Source organism: Sturnus vulgaris, chromosome 7 (genome assembly GCF_052056855.1).
Source record: "Sturnus vulgaris isolate bStuVul1 chromosome 7, bStuVul1.hap1, whole genome shotgun sequence".
NCBI lineage: Eukaryota > Metazoa > Chordata > Aves > Passeriformes > Sturnidae > Sturnus > Sturnus vulgaris.
Window position 1 is genome coordinate 5,635,875 of NC_142249.1, and position 24,520 is coordinate 5,660,394.

The following is a 24,520-nucleotide window of genomic DNA, read 5'->3' on the forward strand; positions in this document are numbered from 1 at the left end:
ACTCCCAACCTTTGGCACATCAGACTGCCCTGCCTTGGACTCCATCTCTGTTGTGCTCCCCAAGGAACAGCTGCTCTCCAATTGCCCTGCACCATGCAGAAATAAATTGGTCTCCTCAAGATTTGGGTTGCTGAGCCTTAGGCCAAATGTGGGTTTAAACACCAGGCACAGAGAATCAGACACTGTCCATCATCCCTGCCTGCCCACTTACTAAATCCAAAGGAATGCCAAAGTGCCCTGGGGTCTTCCCAAATTGTTCCCCAAACCTTCAGACCCTGTGGATTTTTGTTACATAGCAGGGTCCTGGATTAATAGACCTTCGTTGGGAATGCATCTCACTCTGAAACTTATTAAAACTGAAAAAAATGAATCAATCTATTTTAGCAGAAAAAAAGGCCAAAGGATACTCCTGCCAGATCTCCTGTGCCCATTGTTTTTTTTTTACCAACAGTTTTACCTCTGGATGGATTGCTTGGAGCTAAAGGAAGGGGAGGCAAATGGCACCATTACTCTGCTGCATTCAATTTACAAATTTAATTATTTTAAATTTCATTTCAACTTTGATTGACTCAGAAGCTTTTTGCTGGACCACACAAGAGGGAGGGTACCCACAGGGCTGGGGTCCACCTCTCCATCCCCAGGATCCTCTGGAAAAGTCAGTGATATTCCTCCTACCTTGTGGAAAACTTGATTTGGTTTTAAGATTCCAGTAAGGCTCGAGGGACTCTCCTCTGTTTATTTGTTCTCTGATGGAAAAGGAGCAAGATTTATTATCACAACGAAGAATAAAGGGATTTGGAAAATAGTTGGTATTTCTTCAGTGATCTTTTTAAACCTAGAGGGTTCAGACTTTAAATTAATGAAGAATATAATTCTCTTGTCTTAAAAGCAGTGGGGTATAGATAAAGTTCCTTGTAGGAAGGGAGTTATCCACGAATCAGGGATGTCTCTGTTGATGTGTTAGATCTCAAAATGTTAGCTGGCATCAGGGCTATCCCTGACTGCTCCCAGGAAAAATCAGTGTTTGTGTCCAAAAAAAGCCCAGATGAACAAGAGAACTGGATGATCAGCTGGAGAGGGGAGGGAGAAGGGAATTCCCGCAGCAGTGACTATTTTGGGAAGCGCATCCGTGCAATTCCGGATCCTTGCAGTCGCAGCGGCAGCGGCTGGTGATTGTCGCGCTCCAGCACACAAAAGGCTGGAAATGGAGGGGAAATAAAGGGGAAATAAAGGCAGGCAGGGACACGCTCAAGGACAGAGGAGGAAGCCTGCAGAGGAGAGCATCCTTGGCTTTGCAATTCTGCCTCGCCCCTCGGCTCATCCGGCCATGAATCCTGATAATAAATAAATGCCATAAATTCCTGATGGAATGAGTGACGGGCAGCACGGGAGGAGCTGGGAGCAAAGCCCGGCACTGGGGGCTTCCAGAAACAATAACAGCGAGCCCTTCCCCCAGCATTTCACCTTTTAATTCAGGAAGATGGGAAAGCTGGTTGTGGAGCCAGTGAATTAAATGAAATTTAGAAGTCACCTGAGAATCTGTGGCCGAGCAGCCTGAGATCTCCCATTCCCCACGCAGGGGCTGGATCTGCTGCTGATGAATTAACAATTCTGGAATAAAAAGAGGGAGAGAAACGTGAGCTCAAAATGATCTTAATTCACCTTTCCTTGCATGCACACGCTGGGCACGAGGGTGTAGTAGCTGATATTATTATATCTGCTGGCATAAGCATACAGTCCAGTGGCGTCAGGAAGCTGCTGTGCTAAAATTAAACAACTCTTGGGGATGTGCGTGGCCAAACCAGGCTCAGAGCAATTAGTCTGGGTCTGGCCTGATGCCTGATGGGCTGCTCTGAAATGCAAACAAATTTGTGTTTGAAATACAAACGATTAAACAAGATCCAGGACCATATTAATTCAGACTTTAAGCTTTTCCTTCTTGGGGTCCCAGCCAGGCATGTGATAGGAATGTAAGACAGTGAAAGGAATGAGAAGGAGTCTCATTCTCATTGTCTTTACAAACAAACTGTGGGTTTGATGGTAGACAAGGCCAGATACAGGGAGATGAAAGAAGCAATTGGGGGGAAACATCAATTCCATAGGAATTAATAGGAATTCCACTAATTGACACAGACATAGACTGTTACTCACTCAAGACTGTGCTAAATCTCTGGGTTTAGAGAAAAAGAAAACAAATAAAAATAAAAAAAATGTGTGTGGGGGTAGTATACATTAGAAGGGGTCTTAGTTATTAGGCTTTTTGGGGAGTCTGCGCCTCTTAAGTACTTCAGTGCGGAAAGAGAGGGGGAAATGCACGCAGGAAATTAGGATAAAAAGGAGGCTGTGTCCCCCAGAAAATTTGAGAGACCCCAGGGGAATGTCCCATGGCCTCTCCCTTTATTAGAATAAAGTTACAGGACTCCACTGTCTCCTTTTCGGACATAGAACTCTGGTGTTTGTGGATTAATTTTCCTGACAACAGGGAGAAAAAAAAAAAAGGAGAAGGCAGCAATATTTTAGATTCTTCTCCTCTTCCTCAAAAGCCTATGTACCAGGAGACAGCCAAGCCCATGCCCCCTTCCCATTTCCCATTGCAGCTCCCAGGATCACAGCCCTGTGTCCCAAAAGCAAAGTGGGAACAGGCCTGGAAGTGTAGTGGTGCAGAGGGCTGGAAAAGGGGGATTTTTGGGTTCTGTCATGGCCAGTGATTGTCTGTTCTAGTGGGGGCACGGGGGGTGGAGGCCACAAATACAATGTGGCATTGAGAAGGGTGCAGGAGGGCACAGAAGGGTGTGGAAGGGAGTGTGAGGATGCAGAGGGATGGAGGAGGGCGAGCGAGGATGCAAAAGGGCAGGGAAAGATGCTGCAGAGGACAGGAGGGTACAGGAGGGATTGGAAGGAGGCAGAAGGGCGCCCAGGGATCCATGGAAGTGCAGAAGGATGATGTGGGACAGTGCAGGAGGATGCAGGAGGGTGGTGTGGAACAGTGAAGGAGAGTGCAGGAGGGACTGGAAGGAGGCAGAAGGGCGCCCAGGGATCCAGGACAGTGCAGGAGGATGGTGCAGGACAGTGCAGGGGGCTGCAGAGGAGTGCAGGAGGAAGGTGTAGGAGAGTGCAGGAGGGACATTGCAGGAGGATACAGGAGGGTGATGTAGGACAGTGCAGGAGGATGTAGAACAGTGCAGGAGGGTGCAGGAGGATGATGTAGAACAGTGCAGGAGGATGATGTAGGACAGTGCAGGATGATGTAGAACAGTGCAGGAGGATGATGTAGGACAGTGCAGGATGATGTAGGACAGTGCAGGATGATGTAGGATAGTGCAGGAGGATGATGCAGGACCGCGCAGGAGGGTGCAGGGGGAAGATGCGGGAGGGCGGTTCCAGGAGGATGCAGGAGGAGGAGCGGCCGCTCCGGCGGGGCCGTGCCGGGCCAGGACCGGGCAGGGCAGGGCCGGGCAGGGCTGTGGGGGCGGAGCGGAGCCCGGCTCGGCCCCGCTGGGGCGGGGACAGGGGACGGCCGTGGGGCCGGGGCTGCCCTGCCCGGCTCTCCGGCGGCGCCGATGGGGCTGCGGGCCTGGCTGCGATCGCTCGGCTGCTGCGGCTGCTGCGCTGGGGAGGCGGCGGCGCCCGAGAAGGAGCCTCTGCTCAGGTGAGACCCCGAGCTCCATGTCCCCGCTGTCCCTGCCCCGCTCATCCATCCCCTGCCGGGTCTGGGAGCCGCTCCCCGCAGCCACAGGGGCTGGGTTCGCTGGGTGCCCGCAGGATCGCTGCCCGCCCCATCCCCTCGGTGCTCCCCGGCCGCTCGTGTTGGCGCGCTGGGATTTCCATAGAGGAGCTGGACAAAGAGGGGGGGCCCTGCGTTCCTAAGCAGGGCTCGGGTCCCACAGCCAGCAGCTCTGGGGTGTGCAGAGCTCGGTTCGCAGGCTGAGGTCACAGAACCCCGCAATGGGCTGGGATGGAAGGACCTTAAAGATCATCCGGTCCCACTCCCTGCCCTGGCAGGGACACCTTCCCCTATCCCAGGCTGATCCATCCAACACTGCCAGGGATGGAGCATCCATCCCAGTTTCTCTGGCCAACCTGTGCCAGGGCTTCAAGACCCTCACAGGGAAGAATTCCTCCCTAACATCTGATCTAAATCTCTCCTCGTTTAGTTTAAGACCGTTCCCCCTTGTCCCAGCAGTCGAAGTCATTGTCCCCTAGAGGCTCTGGCAGGGGCTCTGGGAGCCCTCCCTTTTCCATGTGAGCACGCGTGGCTCCGTGCAGGGATGGAGAGGAGGAGGTGACGATGCACAGCCGCAGCTTTTAGCGTGTGCTCCTCTCTGGGGAGCAGATGCTGCTCTCCCGCTGCCGCTCACATCTGCTTTGTGCACGGAGCGTGGGGCTGGGGGATGTTGTGCCAACACATTCTCTCTCGTGGAGAAGAGCTGTGCAAAGAGGGTTTGCACGTGGAAAGAAATCCCGTGTTTTACGGCGGCTCTCCCTCCCTTCCCTCTGCCAGCCCCGGCATGGAGCAGGGACCGTGCCCTCCTGGGATGCTCCCGGCGTGTCCTGCATCCCTGTCAGGTGATGGCAGAGCTGGGGACACGCGGCTTGAAACGTCCCGGTAAAGCAGTTACCTAAATAATGACCGGCTAATCCCGAGCACGGGGCCTCCAGGGCAGGAAATTGGCATTAACCTCCCGGGAAGCGGGCACGCGTGTGGAGAGGCTCCTGCTGCTGCTGCAGCCGCCTCACCTGGCACCTCCATCCAATTAATGCTGGCCCTAAGATGGAAAGCTTCTATAAATTCGGGGAATTCGAAAGGCACCTGCTCTTCTTCACGTGTGCCAGAATAATTAATAATAATTAATCTAACAGCCTAATGCTTGCCCCTCCTGGGGGGGCTGTGATGTGTTATTTTGTACTGGGGAGCTCACAATAGCTTGCTGTCTGTATTTTTATTTTTGTTTTTATCTCAGTGCTGTTTAAAGTTAACGAATTGCTTGAGATTTTCAGATCTTTTAGCTGAGTTTTAGGTTTAGGAGCTGCTTGCTTGTCTCTTGATATGTGAAGGTGAGGTCTGGCTCGGATGGTGCACTCAGGATGAAAATAAACAAAATATTTGGGCTCCAAATGCCAAAATTTAATGTGAAGTGAAAGCCCCCTGGAGCAGAAATCAGTTCATGAGGCATTGGTGCTCACCATTTTCTGGATAAAATCCACAGTGTGAAATGCTCCCTGTCCCAAATGTCCCTTCTGGTCCCACGGAGATTCCTTAATCTGCAAAGCCACTGCTGTTTTCTCCCTCCCATTTCTTCCTTGGCAATACTGCTTGGAAGAGCCGTTGGCAGAGCTCTGGGTGCTGGAATGGATTTGCAGAGTCCTGGGCATTGCCACATGCCTTACAGGATGCTCCACGCTGAGATTTGGGAATGGGAACGTGCTGGGAAGTGCCCTTCGAGCTGGGAGGGAGGAAGGGAGTGCCTCAGAAAAGCTCAGGTGTGGCAATGTTATTGCTAAATACCGGTTTTATAAGTAATTCAAATGTTAAGCTTACCGGTAAATGCCCGAGTGGGAAGAAGCTGTGGAAGGCAGGGTGGGAGTGAACTCCTGCTGGCTCCTGAGTGCTCCCTCCCTGTCTCCTCCACCACTGAAAAACGGGGGTTGTGCCCCTCCACACCCTCCAAATTACCTTTGCTTGCTTGTCTTTAATGAGAGATTATAAGAGATTATCTTTCCCCTTATTACCTGTTGCTCAGGTTTTGGTTTGTTGAAAGTCTAATTAACCTTCCAGCTGGAATGCTGATGGGAATTGGTTTTTTTTTTCTATTTCATCTATGTGCTGGAGCTCCTCTTAGCATCTTTTTATGGCTTGGTGCCATGGCACCCACAGTGTTACCTGAAGTTTCTCTGGGTGGGGTTCCTTGGGAAAGGAATGGGGTTTGGGCAGCAAACAAAATAAACAGTGGGTTGTTCTGACAAGAAGTGAGCAGGGAATGTCAGAGGGTGGTAAAGCCAAAAATAGTTCTCAATTTGTATTGTTCTGCCCAAGTGGCTGGGCATCTTGATTAGACACTTTATGGGAATCCCCTGATAAAAGTTCTCTTGGCACAAGTGTCCTTGATAAAAAATTCCACATCCCAATAGCAACATAAAGCCATAAAGCAGAGAACTGCCCCAGTGCAGGGAAAAGCTCCCCTCCTCTGTGGGAACAGCTTTCCCTGGAGATGATGCTCAGCTTTGCTAAGCAAATAAAGCCCAGAGTTCATTAGAAGGCTGAGGACATTTCCATTGCCAAAATAAGATGGGCTGAATATCCTTTCCATGCCTTGTGTGTTGTTGCACAGCTCGGCACATCCCTGCTGCTCTGAGGCAGGAGCTGCAGGCTGGGGGCACCTCTGGGCATGGCATGGTTGGGTTTGAACCATGGTTTGTGTGCTCAGGATGTTTGCTAAGGCAAAAAACCTCTGTCTCCCCTGTGAGAAACGGTGCTCACTTGTAGAATTTCAAAGCTTTATTAAACCTTAACAAAAATGCAACAGAAGAGTGAATAAGGAGAAGGAGCAGCACTGGGAGCAGAGGATTAAACTGCCATGTGCTTACTGGGGTAGGATATATCACAATAATATATATCTACCAAAATTAACACACACACAGTATTTATCCTTTAACTGTGAGAGCCAACTATCACAGTAGTCATCTCTTACCAGCCTGTGCTCCCCTCTGACAGCAGCAGTGGGAAGGGAGCAGGAGCCAGCCCCGTGCTGACACTGCCTGCCCCTCTCTCTCTCTGCAGTAACAACAATCCCTACGCGTCCTTTGGAGCCACCCTGGCTCGGGATGAGGAGCAGAACCTGTGGAGCACCCCCCACGATGTGACCCACACTGAGGCTGATGATGACCGTGTGCTCTACAACATGATCGTGGTCAGGAACCAGCTGGACCAAGACTCGGAGGTGAGGCAGAGTGGGAAATGGGTTTGAAGGGCAAAATCCCACAAGGCAGAGCCAGAGCTCGGCCCCACCACAGGCTGGGATTTGGGGTGTTCATCACCCCACTGGTTTTGGCAGCGTGTGGTTGGTCACAGAGACACAGAATGCTTTGGGATGGAAGAGACCTTAAAGCTCATCCAGTGCCACCCCCTGCCATGGCACCTTCCACTGTCCCAGGTTCTCCAAGCCCTGTCCAACCTGGCCTTGGACACTTGCAGGGATGGAGCAGCCACAGCTTCTCTGGAAACCTGTGCCAGAGCCCCACCACCTTCCCAGGGAGGATTTTTTTTCCTAATATCCAATCTAAACCTACTCTCTGTCAGTTTGAAGCCATTCCCCCTTGTCCTATCTCTCCAGGCTCTTGTAAATAGTTTTGCCCCATCTTTCCTATAGGATTCCCTTCAGGCACTGGAAGGCTGCAAATAGGTCACCCTGGAGTCCTCTTCTCTTCTCTTCTCTTCTCTTCTCTTCTCTTCTCTTCTCTTCTCTTCTCTTCTCTTCTCTTCTCTTCTCTTCTCTTCTCTTCTCTTCTCTTCTCTTCTCTTCTCTTCTCTTCTCTTCTCTTCTCTTCTCTTCTCTTCTCTTCTCTTCTCTCTTTCCTCATAGCAGAGCTGCTCCATCCCTTTGATCCCCTTGCTGGGCTCCTCTGGACTGACACCAGCAGGTCAATGCCTTTCCTTCGATTAAGGTGGATACCCCAATTGTGGGGCAAGCTGGATACCCTTCAATTTGTGGATACCCCAGAGTCCCCCACTGTAGCTCATGTAGGCACCAGGTCCTCCCACCCTCCAGATTTTATCCTACACCTGGTGTGGATGTCTCTGTGGCCACCTCACCCCTGGGAAGCTCGGGTGGGCTGCCCTGAGCTGTGGTGTGTTTCTCACCTCCATGGTGCCCTTGGGTTCACTGTGAGAATCTCTGTGTTCTCCTTGGCTTGGATGTTTCCAGTGCCCTCCCAGGGCATTATCCCATTGAGCATAAATTCCCTCCAGAATCTTTTCTCCCCTCACTCTCCATCCCCTTCAGAAATCTGTATTTCTGTACATCTTTGGTCAGCCCAAACCAGAGGTTATGTGCTGTCCATGGAGGAGTGAGGGAACACAGCAGCTCACACTTGAAAACCAAGGAAGTCAGGAGGTCAGTAATGGGCTGCCTACGTGCAGGGATGTGGGAAAAGACACAAGGGGGGCTTGAGATGGAGACCAGGGACTTCTCAGGGAAGGAGACTGAGAGGAGGAGTAGAAGGGACAGAGAAAGGAAGAGAAAGTTGCAGGGAGTGGGAAGAACATGAGGAAGAATTTGTTTCTCACATATCAGGGAGATTCCAGGGAGGTTTCCCGGGCATTCATGGCAGCTGGAACATGCTTGGGAATGATGCCCTGCAAGCAGCACAGCTCACAGATGTGTGCTGGGTTTCCTGCCTCCCCAGGCTGCTGTTTTGGTTCCATATTTCCCTGTTTTGTCCTTTCCATGGCCAGGCTGATGTTTGTGCAGCCCTGGCAGTGCTCAGAGCTCTGCTGCCACTCCAGGGACATGTCAAGTGAAATCCTTCTCCAGTGGGATGCAGGGCAGTTATGGGAAGCAGGGAACTGGCACAGCTCTTAGTGGGAAAGGGAAGATCATGGCTGTTACATAAAGGCTGTTTTGCAGCCCTGATTTCCTTTGCTAAGACACTTCAGTGCAAAGGAGATTGCAGTGGCCTGATTAGGAGCCGGCTGTAGTAAACAGTGACACATTTTTCCCCCTCTCTAATTGCTTTCATGACTCCAGAAGGTTTGCAGGAAAGCCTGGAGGCTTCATGTTTAACTTCAATGTGATCCCATTCCATGCAGGAACCTGCAGGAGTGTTAACTGTTTCGCCTGTGATTGTCTCTGTAAACCAAAAGCCAGCTCAGCTTTATAGGGAGCCTTAAACTACAGATAAATCAAAATTGCAAGTTGTAATCAGCTAAAAGAGGTCATGGAATCCTTGTATACAGTTGGCCAGAATCCTCATTTAATGGGGCTGTTTATTGGTGAGTTGGATTTAATCATGGCGTTTACAATGGGTGGTTTTGTAACAACATTTTCATGCTGGCATGTGACCTTTAGGGCTCTAACTGGAGATCTCTTCTCTCCCCACTGCTGCTCTCTCTACCTTGAGCTGCTTGTCTGAAGCCAGGGAGCTTCATCCATCCCAAAGTGGCTGAAAGAAACAGGGACAGCTCCATTTAGGGGCTGCACAGGAGTGTGGTGTGTCCCCCTTGTTCAGGGGGCAGGGAAGAGCATCAGGTGTGGCTGAGCAGGAAAGTGCTCCTGACCCAGTGTGCCTGCCTGTCCTAAATCCTGCCCTTTATCCTGCCTTCAGGGTATCTGTAGGGTTTTTGGCAGGTCTGAGCAGTCCCTGTGCCTGCCAGTGGGAAAGGAAATCCCAAAACTCACGGGGCTTCCTCTCAATAGCAAAGGTAGCATCACATACTCTGCTTTTCCGTGCAGTGCAGGCAGTAAAAAGCCTGAGGAGCGCACCAGGACAGCAGTGAGGAAAGTTTTGAGGAAAGCCAAGGCACTGTACTCTGTTTTGAGTGTGGCCCTGGGATTGGCAGGGGCTCTCTGTCCCCTCTCACAGCTGGGAAACTGAGGCACCACAGGCAAGGCCAGCAGGCTGCTGCAGTTTCCAGCTGGATGGCAGGACAGGGAGGGCCTTGGACAGCAAAGTCAACATTCCTGTGCTTGGCCCCTGGTGCCAAAATCTCTCCTTACCCCAGCAAGCATTTTAAAACTAGGCCACACTGCAGAGCCCTTCCCTCCTAATGAGACTTCAGCTCAGAGAGAGAGAAAAAAAGTCTTAATTGCAGAACAACACTGGGCTGCAAAAGCCATCATCTTCTCTGGGGGCTGCTCTGCTCCCAAAATCCCCAGGGTGAGCCTGTGGATACTGCAGGACAGAGGATGAACAGTTTCCTTGTGTGGTGCACAAGTGTTACAAAACCATAGGTTCTTTTCTTCCTGTGGTTAAAACTGACTGCAAGGAGAACTTCCTGCATTTCTGTTCCTTCGTTTGACAAAGAAATTGGTGTGCAGTGCACTCACTGTGTGCTTTGCCATTCCCCACCTGTATCTCAGGGTTTTGAAGGATCCCAAAAAGCAGGTTGCTCTCCATCCTGTGCTCTTTATCTGTTTGGCACCATCGTGGCAGTGTTGGTGCCCTCCCTTGGGGTCAGTTCTTTGCCCCCACCATGGGGTAGGACCCACACCTGGTCCATGTGGAACTTGTCTTCCTCTTGTCCCTGCTGGCAGGGTGAAATGAGCAGCCAGGGCTGCACTGGATAGGGTAAAATAAATCTATTGCCCTGTTGTAGGGTAAAATAAATCTGAGATCTGGTGGTGAAATGAGCAGCCAGGGCTGCTCTAGGGTTGTTGCTGGGCACAGAATCCCTTCCATGAGCTCCACTCTAGGGTGACCCTGGTTTCTCTGCTGGGGTGTGTGGAGTTACCCAGCCCTGGGCAGGGAGCTGTGCACCAATCCTGGCTTCAGAGAAGGAGCCGGGGCTTGGGCAGCTGTGTCACAGCTCTGGGAACAGAAACTAAAGGTGGTATTTTCATGGTGACTGAGGAAACCTCCTGTTCTCATGGCTTGCTGTAAATGCAGTGCTCCTCTCTCCTCTTGGCTTATTCCTTAGGGAAAGGTGAGATCATAAACCCCATAGCAAAGGCAATTCCTCTCCCTGCATCCCTGCCAGGGTCCTGGCTAGCAGATCCACACTGGCATGATCCCCCTGAAAAGCCCATTAATGAGCTGGTAAGACCTATTTTTCTTTCTCCTCCTGCTCTCCTACAGGATTATTCTTTTCTTAACAGGTTACACAGAAGGTCAGAATTGTGACCAGCTGTTACTGGGGCATAGAGAGGTAGATGGGATTTATCCAGGTCTGGAGAGCCCAGACCTGACCCTCTTAATGTCTGCATGCTTCTCTTAAATTGAATCCAATTTAAGCTTATTCTGAGATGCTGGTCTGTAGTTTATATTTGTTCAGCTACTTCCAGTGGAGCCAGAGCAGGAGCATCCCTGATACCTGGCTGGACTGAGATTTTGCAGTCTTTCCCTGCTAACTCTGTTTTGACCTCATTTCTAAAATAACTCTTGAACAGAACAGTGACCTCAATTGCTTTTAAGAGAATAAAGGCAATGGATTTGCTAGAGGATTGTTCTGGCAACATGAAGAAAGCTCCCCGGTAATTAGGAAACGTTCATATGATCAGGGATGAGAAGCTGGACAGTGTTGCCTGTTCTCTTGGCACATTTTTTTTCCCAGAGCTCTGAGTTATGTACCAGCCTGGCTTATTCCACGTCATTTGGCATTTGCAGGTTTAGTGTTTCACACTAGAGAGTGTGGGGAAGTTTTCCAGGTAAATATTTGAAGGGCTGAGCATGTAGAGAAGGGAGGCAGTGGGGTTTCCCTGCTGCTCCTGGGAGATTCTTAACTCACACACTCGGGGTTTTCTCAAGCCCCTACTGGTATCTGTAGGTTTAAAGGGCAAAACTGGCTGCAAAAAACCAGTGCTGGGAACTGCAAGCTGATTTGGTTTCCTGTGGTTAACTGAGATTTTGGCAAAAGAGTCTGTTTCTTAAAGGATTGCTTCTGAGTGCATGGCTGGGATGTCCCAGAAACAACAACACATTCGGTGTTTCAGTCTCCCCACTGTGCTTTCCCAGTCCTGTGTGCCAGAAGTCTCCTCCCTGCCCCAGGAATTCCATCTGATTTCTGAGGGACAGGCTTTGGTGATGCTGCCTGGCCCCTCCAAACGCTCCCTGGGGACTCCTCCCTCCCCAAAGCTTCTGATGTTGCCCTTGCCTGTGCAGGGGCAGAGCAAGCTTTGCCCTTTCTCTGCTGTGTAACTCGAGGGAGATGCTTTTTAGAATAATTTTGGGTGTGGAAAGATGCTCTTGAGTTTCTTCCCTCATTAAAGGCACTCAGAGAATAGCCTATGGCAGGTCAGGTATCTCTGCTGCAATGAATTGCCTGGGAAAATCCAGTGGTTTCTGAGACTGATGGAGAGCAGGGCAGAGTCCTTTGAGAGCTCAGCCTACATAATCTCGATAATCTCTGCTTCCCTAGCTCCTTTTCAGTGGCTGGGAGCATCCTCCTCCCGGCTTTCTACAGAAATGTAGACACATTCAACTCCATGCTCAGGCAAAAGAAATCCCACCAGAACAACAGGTGGCACCACAGTTAATAAATTACCAAAATAATTCCCAAATTCTCCATCGACAGGACCCTGTCAGAGCTCCCCTGGGACTGAATATTCACCATATTCACTTCCATAACACAACTCAGACGCTGTGATGTACAAGAAAGCCATAACCTAGATTCCCTTAAAACAAAAATAGACAAGGGAAAACACACTGCTGTTAATCCAGAGAAAATCAGGAGCAGCTTCCCTGCATGCTAAGCACTGCTCACTGCTCTTAGCCAGGAGTCTGGCTCCTACCACGGGGTAAATCCCCACTGAAAGCCCTCAAAGCTGCTGCTGGGTGCCAGGAGGGCACATTTTATGGAAAGGAGCATCTTTCCCAGTGCCCCAGCTCCTTAATTCCCAGCGTGAAGCACGCCTGGGATCACAGTGGCTGTCTGGGTGGATTGTGTGCACTGAAAGCCTTGTTTATCTCCCTGGGAGGGCACAGACACACAGCTGCTCCCCAGCACCATGGCCAGAGTGGCCCCCTCTCCTTTCTGCCTGTGCCAGGGGGTCACAAGAGGGCCCAGGCATTTCCAAGGAGCTCCTGCCAGCAGGGACCAAGGCATCATGCAGGTTTTCAGCCTCTTTGCACAAGCTCTCAAGTTTTCAATAAGCTTCTCACAAAGCTTTAACACAATATCCCCCTCGTCTTTTCTTTTCCACCCAGAGGAGCTCAGTTCCCAGCTCTGAGCTGCTGTCATGGCAGGGGAGGGTTTTGCCCCTGCCCCATTCCTCTGGTGCTCTCCTGTGCAAACAGAAAAGCTGTTCTCAAGTGCCACTTCAGGAGAGAGGGAAATGTGCCTCTGGAAGGGGATTTTGTTTTCTGGGAGTGAGTGGCTTTGGCAGAGCAGGTTCCCCTGCTCTCCTGACCTGAAGGCACCACTGGCTTAACCCTGCTGGCTGCTTTTTCCAAAGTGTAATCTCCCAGGGCTTCCTGCACTAGTGCTGATCAGCAGGAAAACAGGCTTGGCTTTAAATCTCTGCAGTCGTGGCATGTCAGCCACGTTCAGGGGAGAAAACACTCAGGAATTATCAAACCTTTATGGAATCAAGTCAGCTCTTTGCCCAAGTACCAGAGAACAGTGGGATTTCTAACACACAGCTGACCTCCGTGGGTGTTGTTTTTCTGCTCTGAACCCGGCATGGCCTGTAGGAAAATCTCAGGGTGACAGCACAGGTTAACACCTGTTTATTGTTCAGGAGCCCATCTAGGTAATCCCTTGCTAAGAAACGAGATTAATTAACGTTGTTACTGGAAGGAAGTTATCAGGTGATGTTGTGACCCTGCTGCTTCTAAAAATGCAGTGTGTGCATTGATTAAACTTGGCTAGGAAGAGCTGGGAAAAATGCTCCTGGTTTTCTTGCAGAACACATGATTTCCACAGGAATGCATAGTTATGGAGTCATGGAACCATTTAGGCTGGAAAAGTCATCTAATAGCATGGAGTCCAGCACTGCCAAGCCCAGCATGAAACTTGTGTGGTTAAATGTGCTGGTGTGACTTTAATAAATAACCCCAAACCCTCTCCTCTTGCCCAGTGTGCCATTATCCACCTCCAGAGCTGGAGGTGCAGTGCCAGGATTTCAGCTGTGCATTAAGTGCAGCAAGTGGCAGCCACGAAGGGTTATCATGTCAGATCCACCCATGTGCACTTCTTTTCAAAGAGAGTATCCTGATCTTGAAAAAAAAGTCTGTTTTTCTTGTGTTCTAGTCCTTCTGAACCTGCCTGCTCCAGTTCATGCCAAACAGTGCTCCATGTCTGACTGAGGAGCAGTTGTCAGCATGAGCTGACACATGAGCTAAATTCTGTAATTTCAGGGAAACCGGAAGCTGTTTTGGACAGAGAAGACACAGAAATGCTGAGCCAAGTGTCAAGCTCAATATTCTGTGCTGCTCAGTGTGATTTCTAACCAGGCAAAGCAGCCTGGTCATCGACCTTCACACCCACCACCTCAGAGCTCAGTGCCTACACCAGCTCTGCACCTCTGGCTCCCTTCCTCCCAGAAATCCCATGGAAAGCAGCAGATTCCAGTGGCTGAGTGTCTCTCATCCCTTTGCTTTGCAGGAGTGGCAGAAGCTCAACTATGACATTTACACTTTACGGCAGACCCGGAAAGAAGTGAGGAGCAGGTGGAAACACATTTTGGAGGATTTAGGTAAGCTGGAGGCCAAAGGGATGTGATTCCAGTGGTACTGAACGTGACATCCCACTGTGGCTGAGGATGGGAGCAGCTCCACAAAGTCAAGCTGGGGAGGAGGGAAGTAAAAGGAGGCTGCTGAGTAATGCCCTCAGGTGTGCCATGTGGTATCTGAGGCTCCCCAGGGCTCAAGGGAGGGGACAGGGACACCGTGTCTGCAGAGAGCTTCTGAGCCACGATCACCTTCCAAGCCCAGAACAACAAGCACAGTCATCCATTTCAAGCTTCCTTGTGGAAACCTTGCAGTGGGAGTTCACCCTGGGTTTTTTTCTGAACAAGATAAGCAGGAAGGAATGAATATTCCTCTCAGATGGAAGCACAGATACATCTATTTTGTTTTCTTAGCCAATGGCAGCTGATCAGAGCTAAGCCACTCACCTTGTTTGCTCCCAAGAGGATTTGAAATATTCTTTCAGCCAGTGGAATTGCTCCACAGAACCCCTCCTAGTGCTGTTTCCAGGAGTTGGGGGTGGGTGTGACAGGGTTTTCCCAAGCATGTGACACTGGGGATGTGCCAGCACATCAGCTGGGTGACTTCCATCCTGCTCTGGAGGTGGTTGGTGGCTGATGAGAGGAAGATGAGTGAATCTATTCTAGGATACCCTCAATGGGAGCCAGAGATGGGTATCTCAGCCACTCCTGCCCTACCAGCTATTCTGGCATTTGGGTGGGAGGAGCATCATAAACCCATAACCAGCTGTTAGCCCTGATCTGCACCCAGATACTCACACAGCCTGTGGAGGCCAGGCTTGGGAGGGATCACTTGGCATCCTTCCATGTGTCACTGCAGGCTGGCAAAGGCTCTGCCACATCCCTCCCACATCCACCGTGGCTCTGCAGATGTTGTGCAAAGGCTGGGGAAGCTCAAGGCCAAGGATCATTTGGCCTTAATGAAGCTAAATGAGCAACCAGATGTGAAACTTGCTATCTTCTGTTATCCAGACCTCTGCTTTGATCATAAGCCCACCACTCTTACCCCATGGATGTTTCCATGTGAGATGCATCACCAGCAGCCCCCTGGAGCTGAGCAAAGAGTTAATGGTAGCCATTTCACTCTGCTTCACTTTTTCTTCCCTGGATGCCCTTCCTGTAATCAATGCTGACTGCTATAGGAACAATTAGCCTGGTGTTCATCACTGCCACGGGTTTATCCCTGTTACCTGACTGAGGGAGCCCCACCAGCCCTGAAAGCTCTGGTAGCACCAGGAACATGGAGGAGCTGAATCCTGGATTGTGCATTTACACACACCTTTTTTCAGGAAAACGAGCAACGAACTCGCTGTGACTACTTTTGTGATTTATTTCCCCACCGGCAAGTTTGTACCTGTCCCACAGCCTGCCTGAGGGAGTGCTGGTTTGCTTTAGGAAGTAGGGATGCAGCTTCCCAGGGTGGAGGGAACCTTCCAAGAGCCTGAAAGGCTCAGAGATGACCCTGCTTTTTCTTAAGCTAAAAAATTCTACAATACTACTGATTTAAAAACCCGAAGTTGACAAAGTTCACGTTTGATTTGTTTCTGTAACATGTCTTTCACAGGTTTCCAGAAGGAAGCAGATTCCCTCTTGTCAGTGACCAAACTCAGCATCATCAGTGACTCTCAGAACATGAGCAAAGCCCGGGACATCTTGTTAAAGCTCTCAGAAGAGACCAACATCTTCCCGACCAGCTGGGAGCTTTCTGAGCGCTACCTCTTCGTGGTGGTGAGTCCCCTGAGCACACCTTTGAGCACACCTTCCCCCCAGCACCCAGCTCTGCAGGCAGCTCACGCCAGGGGGAGAGAGAGCAGGTGAGCCAGAGGATGCTCAGGCACATGGTGACATCTGGGATGATCCCAGATGTTGCACTTGGAGCTTGGCCGTTCCATTTCCTCGGAAACGCCGGTGCTGCAGCACCGTGAATTCCACACCGCTCTGCAGGTTCTGTGCAGCTGGATGCTCTTGGAGGGAAAAGATGAGCCCTAAGATCTCATTAGAGTGGCTGTGGAGGGAGGGCCCTGGGCAGGGATGTGCCTGTTACACCCCGCAGTGACCCCAGCCCCCCTTGTTTGGCAGGACCGGCTCATCGCCCTGGACGCTGCGGATGAGTTTTTCCGGATGGCCAGCGCCGTGTATCCGAAGCGGCCCGGCGGGGACAGGCTGGACGAGGGCCCCGGGCCCCTGCAGAGCGTGGTGGCTGCAGTGCCCTGAGGAAGGAATGTGCCTGTCCAGCACGATTCAGGCTGCTCAGCACAGAGCGCTCTCCCTGTTTCCCTGTGCAGCAGCGGCCGGGAGGAGAGCCGTGCCCGGCAGAGCGCACGGGAAGGCGGGCGCTGGCCCCAAGGCGCTCCCAGGCACGAGGGGGGCAGTGAGAGCTGCCCTGGAGTAGCCCTGGTGGCTACCACTGGCCAATAGTGTGTGCAACAGGCACAGGGAGGAGCTGCCGTGCAAGGCATTGCTGCCGGGAGCTTGCAAAGGTTCGGGTGCCTCTGCTTCCAAGGGCTGTGAGGAAATCCGCATTTCCACCGTCCTTTCTGCCCCCTCCTTTGAGCCTGCCAGCCTGGAGGAGCAGCGAGAGAGTTAAAAACACCTCCATCATCTACAGCTTTGGGACTGCTCCTCTTCCTCACCCCAAACCTCCAGGCGGGTCCCAGGCAATCGGGGAAAGAGGCAGGAGCTGTGCCAGGCCAGGATTTAATTCCAGGCAGCAAAGCCTTGGAGCAGCTGGGGTGCTCCATCCCCAGCCATTAGTGTTTGAGGGATGTTTTTGTCAGGGCTGCTCAGCTTGACATCTTAAAAGAAGGTAGAGTTTAGGAAGGTGCCAAGTTCAGAGCTGCTGAGAATTTGGCTCCTGGAACATTGGTTGCCCAGCATCTCATTCTGTTTTTGAAAAGTTTTGGTCTTAATTGCCTAAAAAATACCCCACCACAAAGCTGCACATACTGGCAATATAAAAATCCTCATTACCAGCAGGGATGGTGTAATGAACATCCTTTTTATCCTGGGGTTTTGACTGATAATGAGCAATAATTTTTAAAACGCTGGATTTGATAATTTAAAAACAAGTGGAAGTTTTTCACTGATAGACACACATGCTGCTATTTGGCCAGTTGAAAATGCTGGTTACACAGGGCCTCTCAAAGTAGCAAACCAGAGCTTTTATTTGTTTTTACCTACAGTGTGTTAAAAAAATATATTTATGAGCTATTTTTGTTTGTCAGTCTTCCTGGAAAACATTTTTGTCAACTCAGAACAGCAGTGAAAGCTGAGTTTAATAAAGAAAACATTACAAAACCAGCCTTTCTTATTCCCTCTGTGAACCTATTCAGGTAACAATGTTTATGTTGACTGCTGATAGCAAAAGGGTTGGGATATTTGTAGAACCTCTGCAGCTTGTTCTCCACACACTTTAAATTGCCTGTTGACTTAAGGGAGTTACATTTGCCAACCTAAGACCAAAGTCTTTGTAGGAGGTGATGGGGATCAAATTTAATTTCAGTGGGATTTGGCATTAGGTACCCATTCCCTACTGATTTATTTTTTTTTCTAGCAGGAGTTCAGCTGCCCTTTGGAAAAACTCCTGTGTTTTTACAGAAAATAAACTTTGCTGTGTGACAAATCCAGGGTTTGATTGAACAAATTGTCACAGAACAAAGATCCATGTTCTGAGTACCACCCAAAACTCAGCCCTTGGCACGTTGTCACTTACAGTGCTACCTGTTATTTAAAATCACCTGATGGCTTTGGAAACCTCAGAGGCAAGAAGAGAAATCCTTTGAGCTGTGCTGCTGCTTTTTTTCACTTTTTTTTCGCTTTTTTTTTTTTTTGAGGTCAGCGTTCAGCAGTGCCTTTGCAGAGCCACCCCTCCTTGTCACAGCTGTCAAACCGGTTCCGATGTCCCCAAAATGCATTTTGTTGTCACTTCATAGGGCTGACTGCCCAAAAGGGACAATAATCAGTATCCCTGAGTGAGTTTAGCTGCTGAAATAAAGCCCCGTGTGGCCAAAGTGCTGAGTTCCTCGGCGCAGCCACAGGGAGGAGCAGGAATTTGTTGGTTCACTGCTCCTTTCCACACTCGGGGAGGAGTTACCAAGGCTCAGAATTTGTGTTTATGGACTGATCACAACAGACACAGAAAAAAGCCTGTCAGTCCCAGCACTCAGACAAAACTGGTCATGGGGTATCCTGAAAATATCACAGAACAGCCTTTGGTGAAGTAGAAGGATGCAGAGCTTTGGAAAATCTGCAACCTGAAAAATGCTGGAATCCAGCAGGAATTGTTTCCATATAGATCCAAGCTCAAGTTGGTCACTCTGTCCACCTCCATAGGAAATGTCCTTTCATTCACTCAGGCTGGGAGACCAATAAACCATATTTCAATTAGCAAAATGCAGAGAGTCATTTGCCTTTTCTAAATTCCATAGAAAATACCAGGAAGATGCACAACGCTCCAGGAATTCCTGCCCTGACAAAACTCTCTTCTTCACTAGAAGCAATTTGGGATTTGATGCACCACCCTGGCCTCCAGCTGCCGTTCAGATGATCTTGGGCCCCCAGCCTGATATTTGGGGACACAACTTTTTCTGGGGCATGCTGCTGGTGCCACTGGGGAGCCAAAACCCAGGTCATTGTTCCCCTGTGCTCAGCACTGCTGAGGCCACACCTTGAGTGCTGCGTCCAGTTCTGTCCCCTCTGTTTTGGAAGGACCTTGAGACACTTGAGCATGGCCAGAGGAGGCAACAAGGCTGGGGAGGGGCTTGGAACACAAAGCCTGTGAGGAATGGCTGAGGGAGCTGGGGTTGTTTAGCCTGGAGAAAAGGAGACTCAGGGGTGACCTTGTCCCTCTCTACAACTCCCTGAAAGGTGGCTGTGGCCAGGTGGGGTTGGTCTCTTCTCCAAGCAGCAACTGACAGAACCAGAGGACAGAGTCTTAAGCTGTGCCAAGGGAAATACAGGTTGGATATTAGGAAAAAGTGATCAAGTACTGGATTGTCTGCCCAGGGAGGTGGTGGAGTCACCATCCCTGGGTGCACATAAAAAAAGCCTGGATGTGGCACTCAGTGCCATGGCTTAGGTGAGGTGTTAGGGCATGGGTTGGTTGATGATCTTGGAGGTCTCTTCCAACCCAGTGGTTCTGTGGTTCTGTGAACCCTGCCCATGCCCAGGAATGTCCCAGCAGCTGCCTGGGAAGCGGTGGCTGTAGCACAGCCCAGCGAACACCAGATGCCACTGTTCCCTCAGCATGGGAAAAATCCTGTTTACAACGCAGGGGAAATATTCCCAACCTTTTCTTGCATGCATGGAGTCTCCCAAGCCTACAAGAACTGGCTCTGTGAAAGGCTGGGGTTTAGACATTCAATAATGACTCTGGAGATGGTGCAGAGCCCATCTCTCTTGCAGGGCTGGGGCCAGGGTCTCTGCTCCAGCCTGGAAGTGCCACTTGGCCTGAGGCTGGCTGCTGCATCTTCACTAAGAGCATTTATTTTTCTAAGCAGAGGGTGATTTTGGTATCCCTTCCTGCAATCAGGAAAGGAAAAATACCAAGAATTCTTTAAAATGGATAATGTGAGAGGGTTTAAAGTACCTCTGGGTTCACTTGGCTTTCAGATACTTCCCCCCCCTTCAACATGATATTGCATTTAGCTAATATTTCATTAGAAAAGATAGAAAGAAAAAAGAGACCGGTTTTTAAAATTTTTGACCCATGCTTGTGCTTCACTTGGATTTCTTTTCCTAGACCCACAGGATGGTTTGGTTTAGGAGAGACCTTAAAGATATTCCACCCCCTGCCATAGACAGGGACACCTTCCACTATCTCAGGTTGTTCCAAGCCCTGTCCAACCTGGCCTGGAACACTTCCAGGGATGAGGCAGCCACAGCTTCTCTGGGCAAAATATTTTAATATTTTTGGGTCACGGGGAACAGCACTGGAGAGTTCCCTTCCTCCAAATTAAAGCTAGGAAATAAGCATAGTGCAATTAATAGAGACCAGCTAGAAAAAAAAAATTACAGACAATGTTGATTGCGTATATGCACATTTCTTCTTTGTATTCCAAGTTTTCCTAGGACATAGATCCTGAATTCGGCAGGATGAGCGAAAAAACCCCCCAAAGAGAGGTGGGAATTCAGCTGTGAGATGTAGGACAGGCAGAAGGTGGCAGTGCAGGTGTTTGGTAAAGGCTGGAGCAGCAGCAGGCAAAGGAGATGGGATGCAGTGGCCTGGAAGGAGTCTGGCTTATCCATTTGACTTGTTAGGGATGTAAATCACAGCCTAAGTTCTGATAAATAATGAGAATGGACACGGGAAAGAAAACCACCATCTTTTCAATTTCAGCTGTAGAAAAAATTACCATTTCAAACTGCTCAGTTCCAATCATTTCTAACGTTAGAAATCCCAACACTTACACAGTTCCTGGAGGGAAAGCCTGTGCTTTTCTGCTCTAATGAGGATCAGTAATGTTGAGTGACTGGCCACAAAGCAGCTCCCCAGAAAGCATTCCTTTGAACACAAGCAACCATTTTTGTGTGGGGAGTCCTTGGTAAGCAAGTTATGGATTATCAAAACCTTTTTTTTGTGCCTTACAAATCGCAGACCTTGCAGACACATCCGTGGGGAAGCTGTCCTTGCACAGGGGACACCATGGAGAAATCTCTTCATGAAGGCCCCAGGGAAAGACTGACAGAGCAAAAGCTTGGCCTGTCTGATGAAATGTGCCACTCTCTCTCTAAGCCCTGTCCTTACTCTTAGGGAGAAGAGTGTTTGTTCAGTGATAATAAATTTAAGTGAATGTTTTGTTGGACTTGGATGAGGAAAGAGAGGCACCATGGAGGCTGTGGGTGCCCTTTGTAAGATTTCAGCAGCATTAGAACAAAGAGATTTAGGCAGCCAAAAATTAGATACAGATATAGATATAGATATAGATATAGATATAGATATAGATATAGATATAGATACAGATACAGATATAGGTATAGGTATAGGTATAGGTATAGGTATAGGTATAGATATAGATATAGATATAGATGATGTAGATGTAGATGTAGATGTAGACATATATAAAGATTAGATATAGATAGATATAGATCTAAATCTAAATAAATATAAATATAAATATAAATATAAATATAAATATAAATATAAATATAAATATAAATATAAAGAATATAGACAGAGCCACATAGCAGGGTGGGGCTTGGAGCAACCTGGTGTAGCAGGAGATGTTCCTGCCCATGGAATGAGGTGGACTTGGAGGCCCCTTTCCAACCCAAACCATTCTGTGATCTCAAAGCAAAGGCAAGAGGGCAGCAAGTGGAGGCACAGAGGCCCAGGCAGTGCCCAAGGGGAGGGCAGAGTGTTTATTTGCTGTGTGCAGAGGGTACAGCACCGGTGCCAGAAGCTGTGCAGCATCATCTGGGTAGCAGCAGCAGGATGAAATGTGTTTGTGCATGCCCCAATAACCACCAGCAAAACCCCTGCCCGAGGAGAGTCAGCAGCACGTCAGAAAGAAGAGAGATTTATGAAAGGATGTGTTAGCAAAAGTTTATCCTTCCCAGAGTGGCAGCTTTATATCTGTTAAACTGCTGGGATTCTTTCCACTGGCTTGAGCTGGGTTTGAGTCAGACTTTGGAGACACAAACACCAGAGCAAGTCCAGACACCACTGGAGTGATAAACAAACCTCCTGCCAGCTGCCCATCCACTCTTCTTCTGCATCAAAGTCACGAAAATAACAAATATGGTTCCTGAGAAGGCTTTTTACAAGTGATGAGAGGACCTACCTGTACTTCCCTAAAGAATGGAAGCAAAGCCCAAACCATTTCTCACAGCCAAGGGATCGCAAGGAAAATTCTGGTTGGAGAAGACCTCAGGAGCTTCTCTCAGCCAACCTCCCCCTTGCTTGAAATCATCTTCTCTCCCTTTTAGAAAACAGCACGAGCAACATGTATGGAAAACATTGTTGGCATACGCAGTGTTTCATCTCTCCAAAGCAGTGCTGCTTGGTACAAAGAGAGTAAATTCCTTTTCAGTTTGAATGAAGAGAAATAGAAGATCTGTTTGGAATGGATTGATCCCTCCACGTGAAACTGCTTTGATACCTGTAACTCAGGTGACGATGGGTGGCTTTAAATGTACATTTTCCCATTCCTCCTTAGGTGAAGGAGCTGGAGGGAGGAGTGATGGCAGCCTGGAGCCAGCCTGGGACATGGCCAGAGGGGTGATGTGGCGGCAGCAGCAGCACCCACAGGGTCAGCAGCTCCTGTGAGCTTTTTGGGGATGAAGGGGCAGGAAGGAAAGGATCTTTGTTATCTCAGTGATTGGAGTTGCCCTGGGATTGGGAAACTCTGCTGCCATTCCCAAACATGCCCCACCTGCCTCTGCCCCTCAGGTCAGCCCAAAAGCAGCACGGGGAGGTTGTGCCCCTGGAACTGGTGGTGGCAAAATGCTCTTGGTGTGCTGGAGGTATTGTCAGGGTCTTGATATTTCTGCATCTGTCTCCAAGTAAAGCTTTGTATCTCTAAAATGTTCACAATGCTATTATCCAAAAGACTCTGCTGTAATACTTTCAAGATGTTTTGCTTCAATTTTGACTTTTTTTTTTTTTTTATAATGCTCTCCAGCTTTTTAATATAAGCCAAATCAAGCATTGTTTCTATCCAGAAAATAACGTTTCAAATTTAGATCACAGCAGTGCTGGACCTGTTGGATTTTTTTCTAAATTCAGGGGAATGCCTATTGCCCCAAATAGTTTCATTTCTGATAAATCAGAATTTCCAGACAGAATACCAGTTAGTTTAGTTTTAAGTCCTAACCCTGCCCAGTAATTAATTCTTTTTGTGATCTGCTTGGGGATGCACTAACACAGTGTGCTGCACAGCTGTCAGGAACATCCCAATTATTTTTTCGAGGGAAAATTACATTTCAAAACAAAAGGGAAGGGCATCTTTTAATCATTTTGACTATGTTTAAATGAGATCACCAAGAGAGACTATAGCTCTGCACAGACATGTGCAGGCATGCCTAGGAATTTGGCTTGCCTGCAGTTTATCTGTCCCAATTAAAGGCAGATGCAGCCTTTTGCTTCCATGGACATTTAGGAACTGGCAGATGTGCTAACAGGGAGAGAGCTCATACACAGCAACTGGTCCTGATCTAATCACACACATTCTTACAGTGCTGTTTGGCTCCAACCTGCCCAACTGCACAAATATTTTCAGTTTTCCTTCCTACCTCCTTGGACGAGATGCAGCGCAGGGATCACCCAAGTTTGGGTAATCAGGCAGTTTGCAGTTCATGTCTCATCTCCCCAGTCTGTGGCTAAAGAGGGGAATTATAGGATGGACAAAGGGGCTTAGGCTCCAATGCTGCTTTGCAGATGAACAGGAGCTTCCCTGGAATACCTGCAAACACTGGGAATGCTGGTGAGTGGCTCAGAAAGCCCAGCAGAAATCCGAAATCTGCCTCGTGCTCAAATATCCAAGGAATATGGGAGCTGAGCGCCCCCATTCCCTCACTGAGGGGCTGCTGATGGGCTGGGCACTGCAGGGACCTGGGGAACTGCTGGAACCGCAGCTCTGATGGAGCAGGGCCAGCAGGAGACAGAGACCTGACCAGCTCCCCTGCAGCCCTGGTGTCACCCACGAGCCCAGTTTGACCCAGACACACGTGAGAGGTCGCTGCCAGCCCCTCTCAGCAGGATTTACTCCTGGAGCAGCAGCAGTGCACAGAAAGCTCCATTTCCAGAGGCAAACCCTCGGCTCATGCACCCAGCCTCCCTGGAGGTGAGCCAGCACAAACCCCTGCGGGCAGACCTGGCACACAAGCAGGATGTCTCCAGGTAAGCTCAGTGCAGTTTTTGTTCCCTTACTAATGCTGAATTCTCTTTGAGTTACACATTCTTAAGAGTTTCAGGAAGCCTCAGAGCAGCACCCATGCTTCACACCACTGCAGAGCACATGCAGGACCAGAGGGCTCTTTTCCATCTTCCCCAGCTCTTATTTTCCTTAACAATGACACTACCCACCACCTTTTTTTTCAGATTCTTTCCTTACCTTTATTATTCTTAATAATTATTCTTATTGATTATTCTTCTTTGTAATTTTTCAGACTATCTCCTTACCTTTATTACTCTTAATAATTATCCTTTTAAATTATTATTA

At 49.3% G+C, this 24,520-nt stretch overlaps 1 protein-coding gene across 1 annotated transcript; it reads left to right on the forward strand.

Annotated features, from left to right (window-relative positions):
- The first annotated feature begins 3,560 nt into the window (after positions 1-3,560).
- MREG (melanoregulin) lies at positions 3,561-17,660 on the forward strand. Its single transcript, XM_014881971.2, has 5 exons — positions 3,561-3,649; positions 6,779-6,938; positions 14,258-14,348; positions 15,925-16,088; positions 16,440-17,660. Exons 1-5 carry the CDS (start codon positions 3,561-3,563, stop codon positions 16,572-16,574), a joined length of 639 nt encoding a protein of 212 aa, XP_014737457.2. The 3' UTR covers positions 16,575-17,660.
- The last annotated feature ends 6,860 nt before the right edge of the window (positions 17,661-24,520 follow it).

Excerpts from the sequence above, each read along its gene's own strand:
- MREG (XM_014881971.2), top strand. The coding sequence starts at position 3,561 with ATGGGGCTGCGGGCCTGGCTGCGATCGCTCGGCTGCTGCGGCTGCTGC. Across the intron at positions 6,939-14,257 it reads AGCTGGACCAAGACTCGGAG|GAGTGGCAGAAGCTCAACTA; the intron begins GTGAGGCAGAGT and ends TTTGCTTTGCAG. Across the intron at positions 16,089-16,439 it reads AGCGCTACCTCTTCGTGGTG|GACCGGCTCATCGCCCTGGA; the intron begins GTGAGTCCCCTG and ends CTTGTTTGGCAG.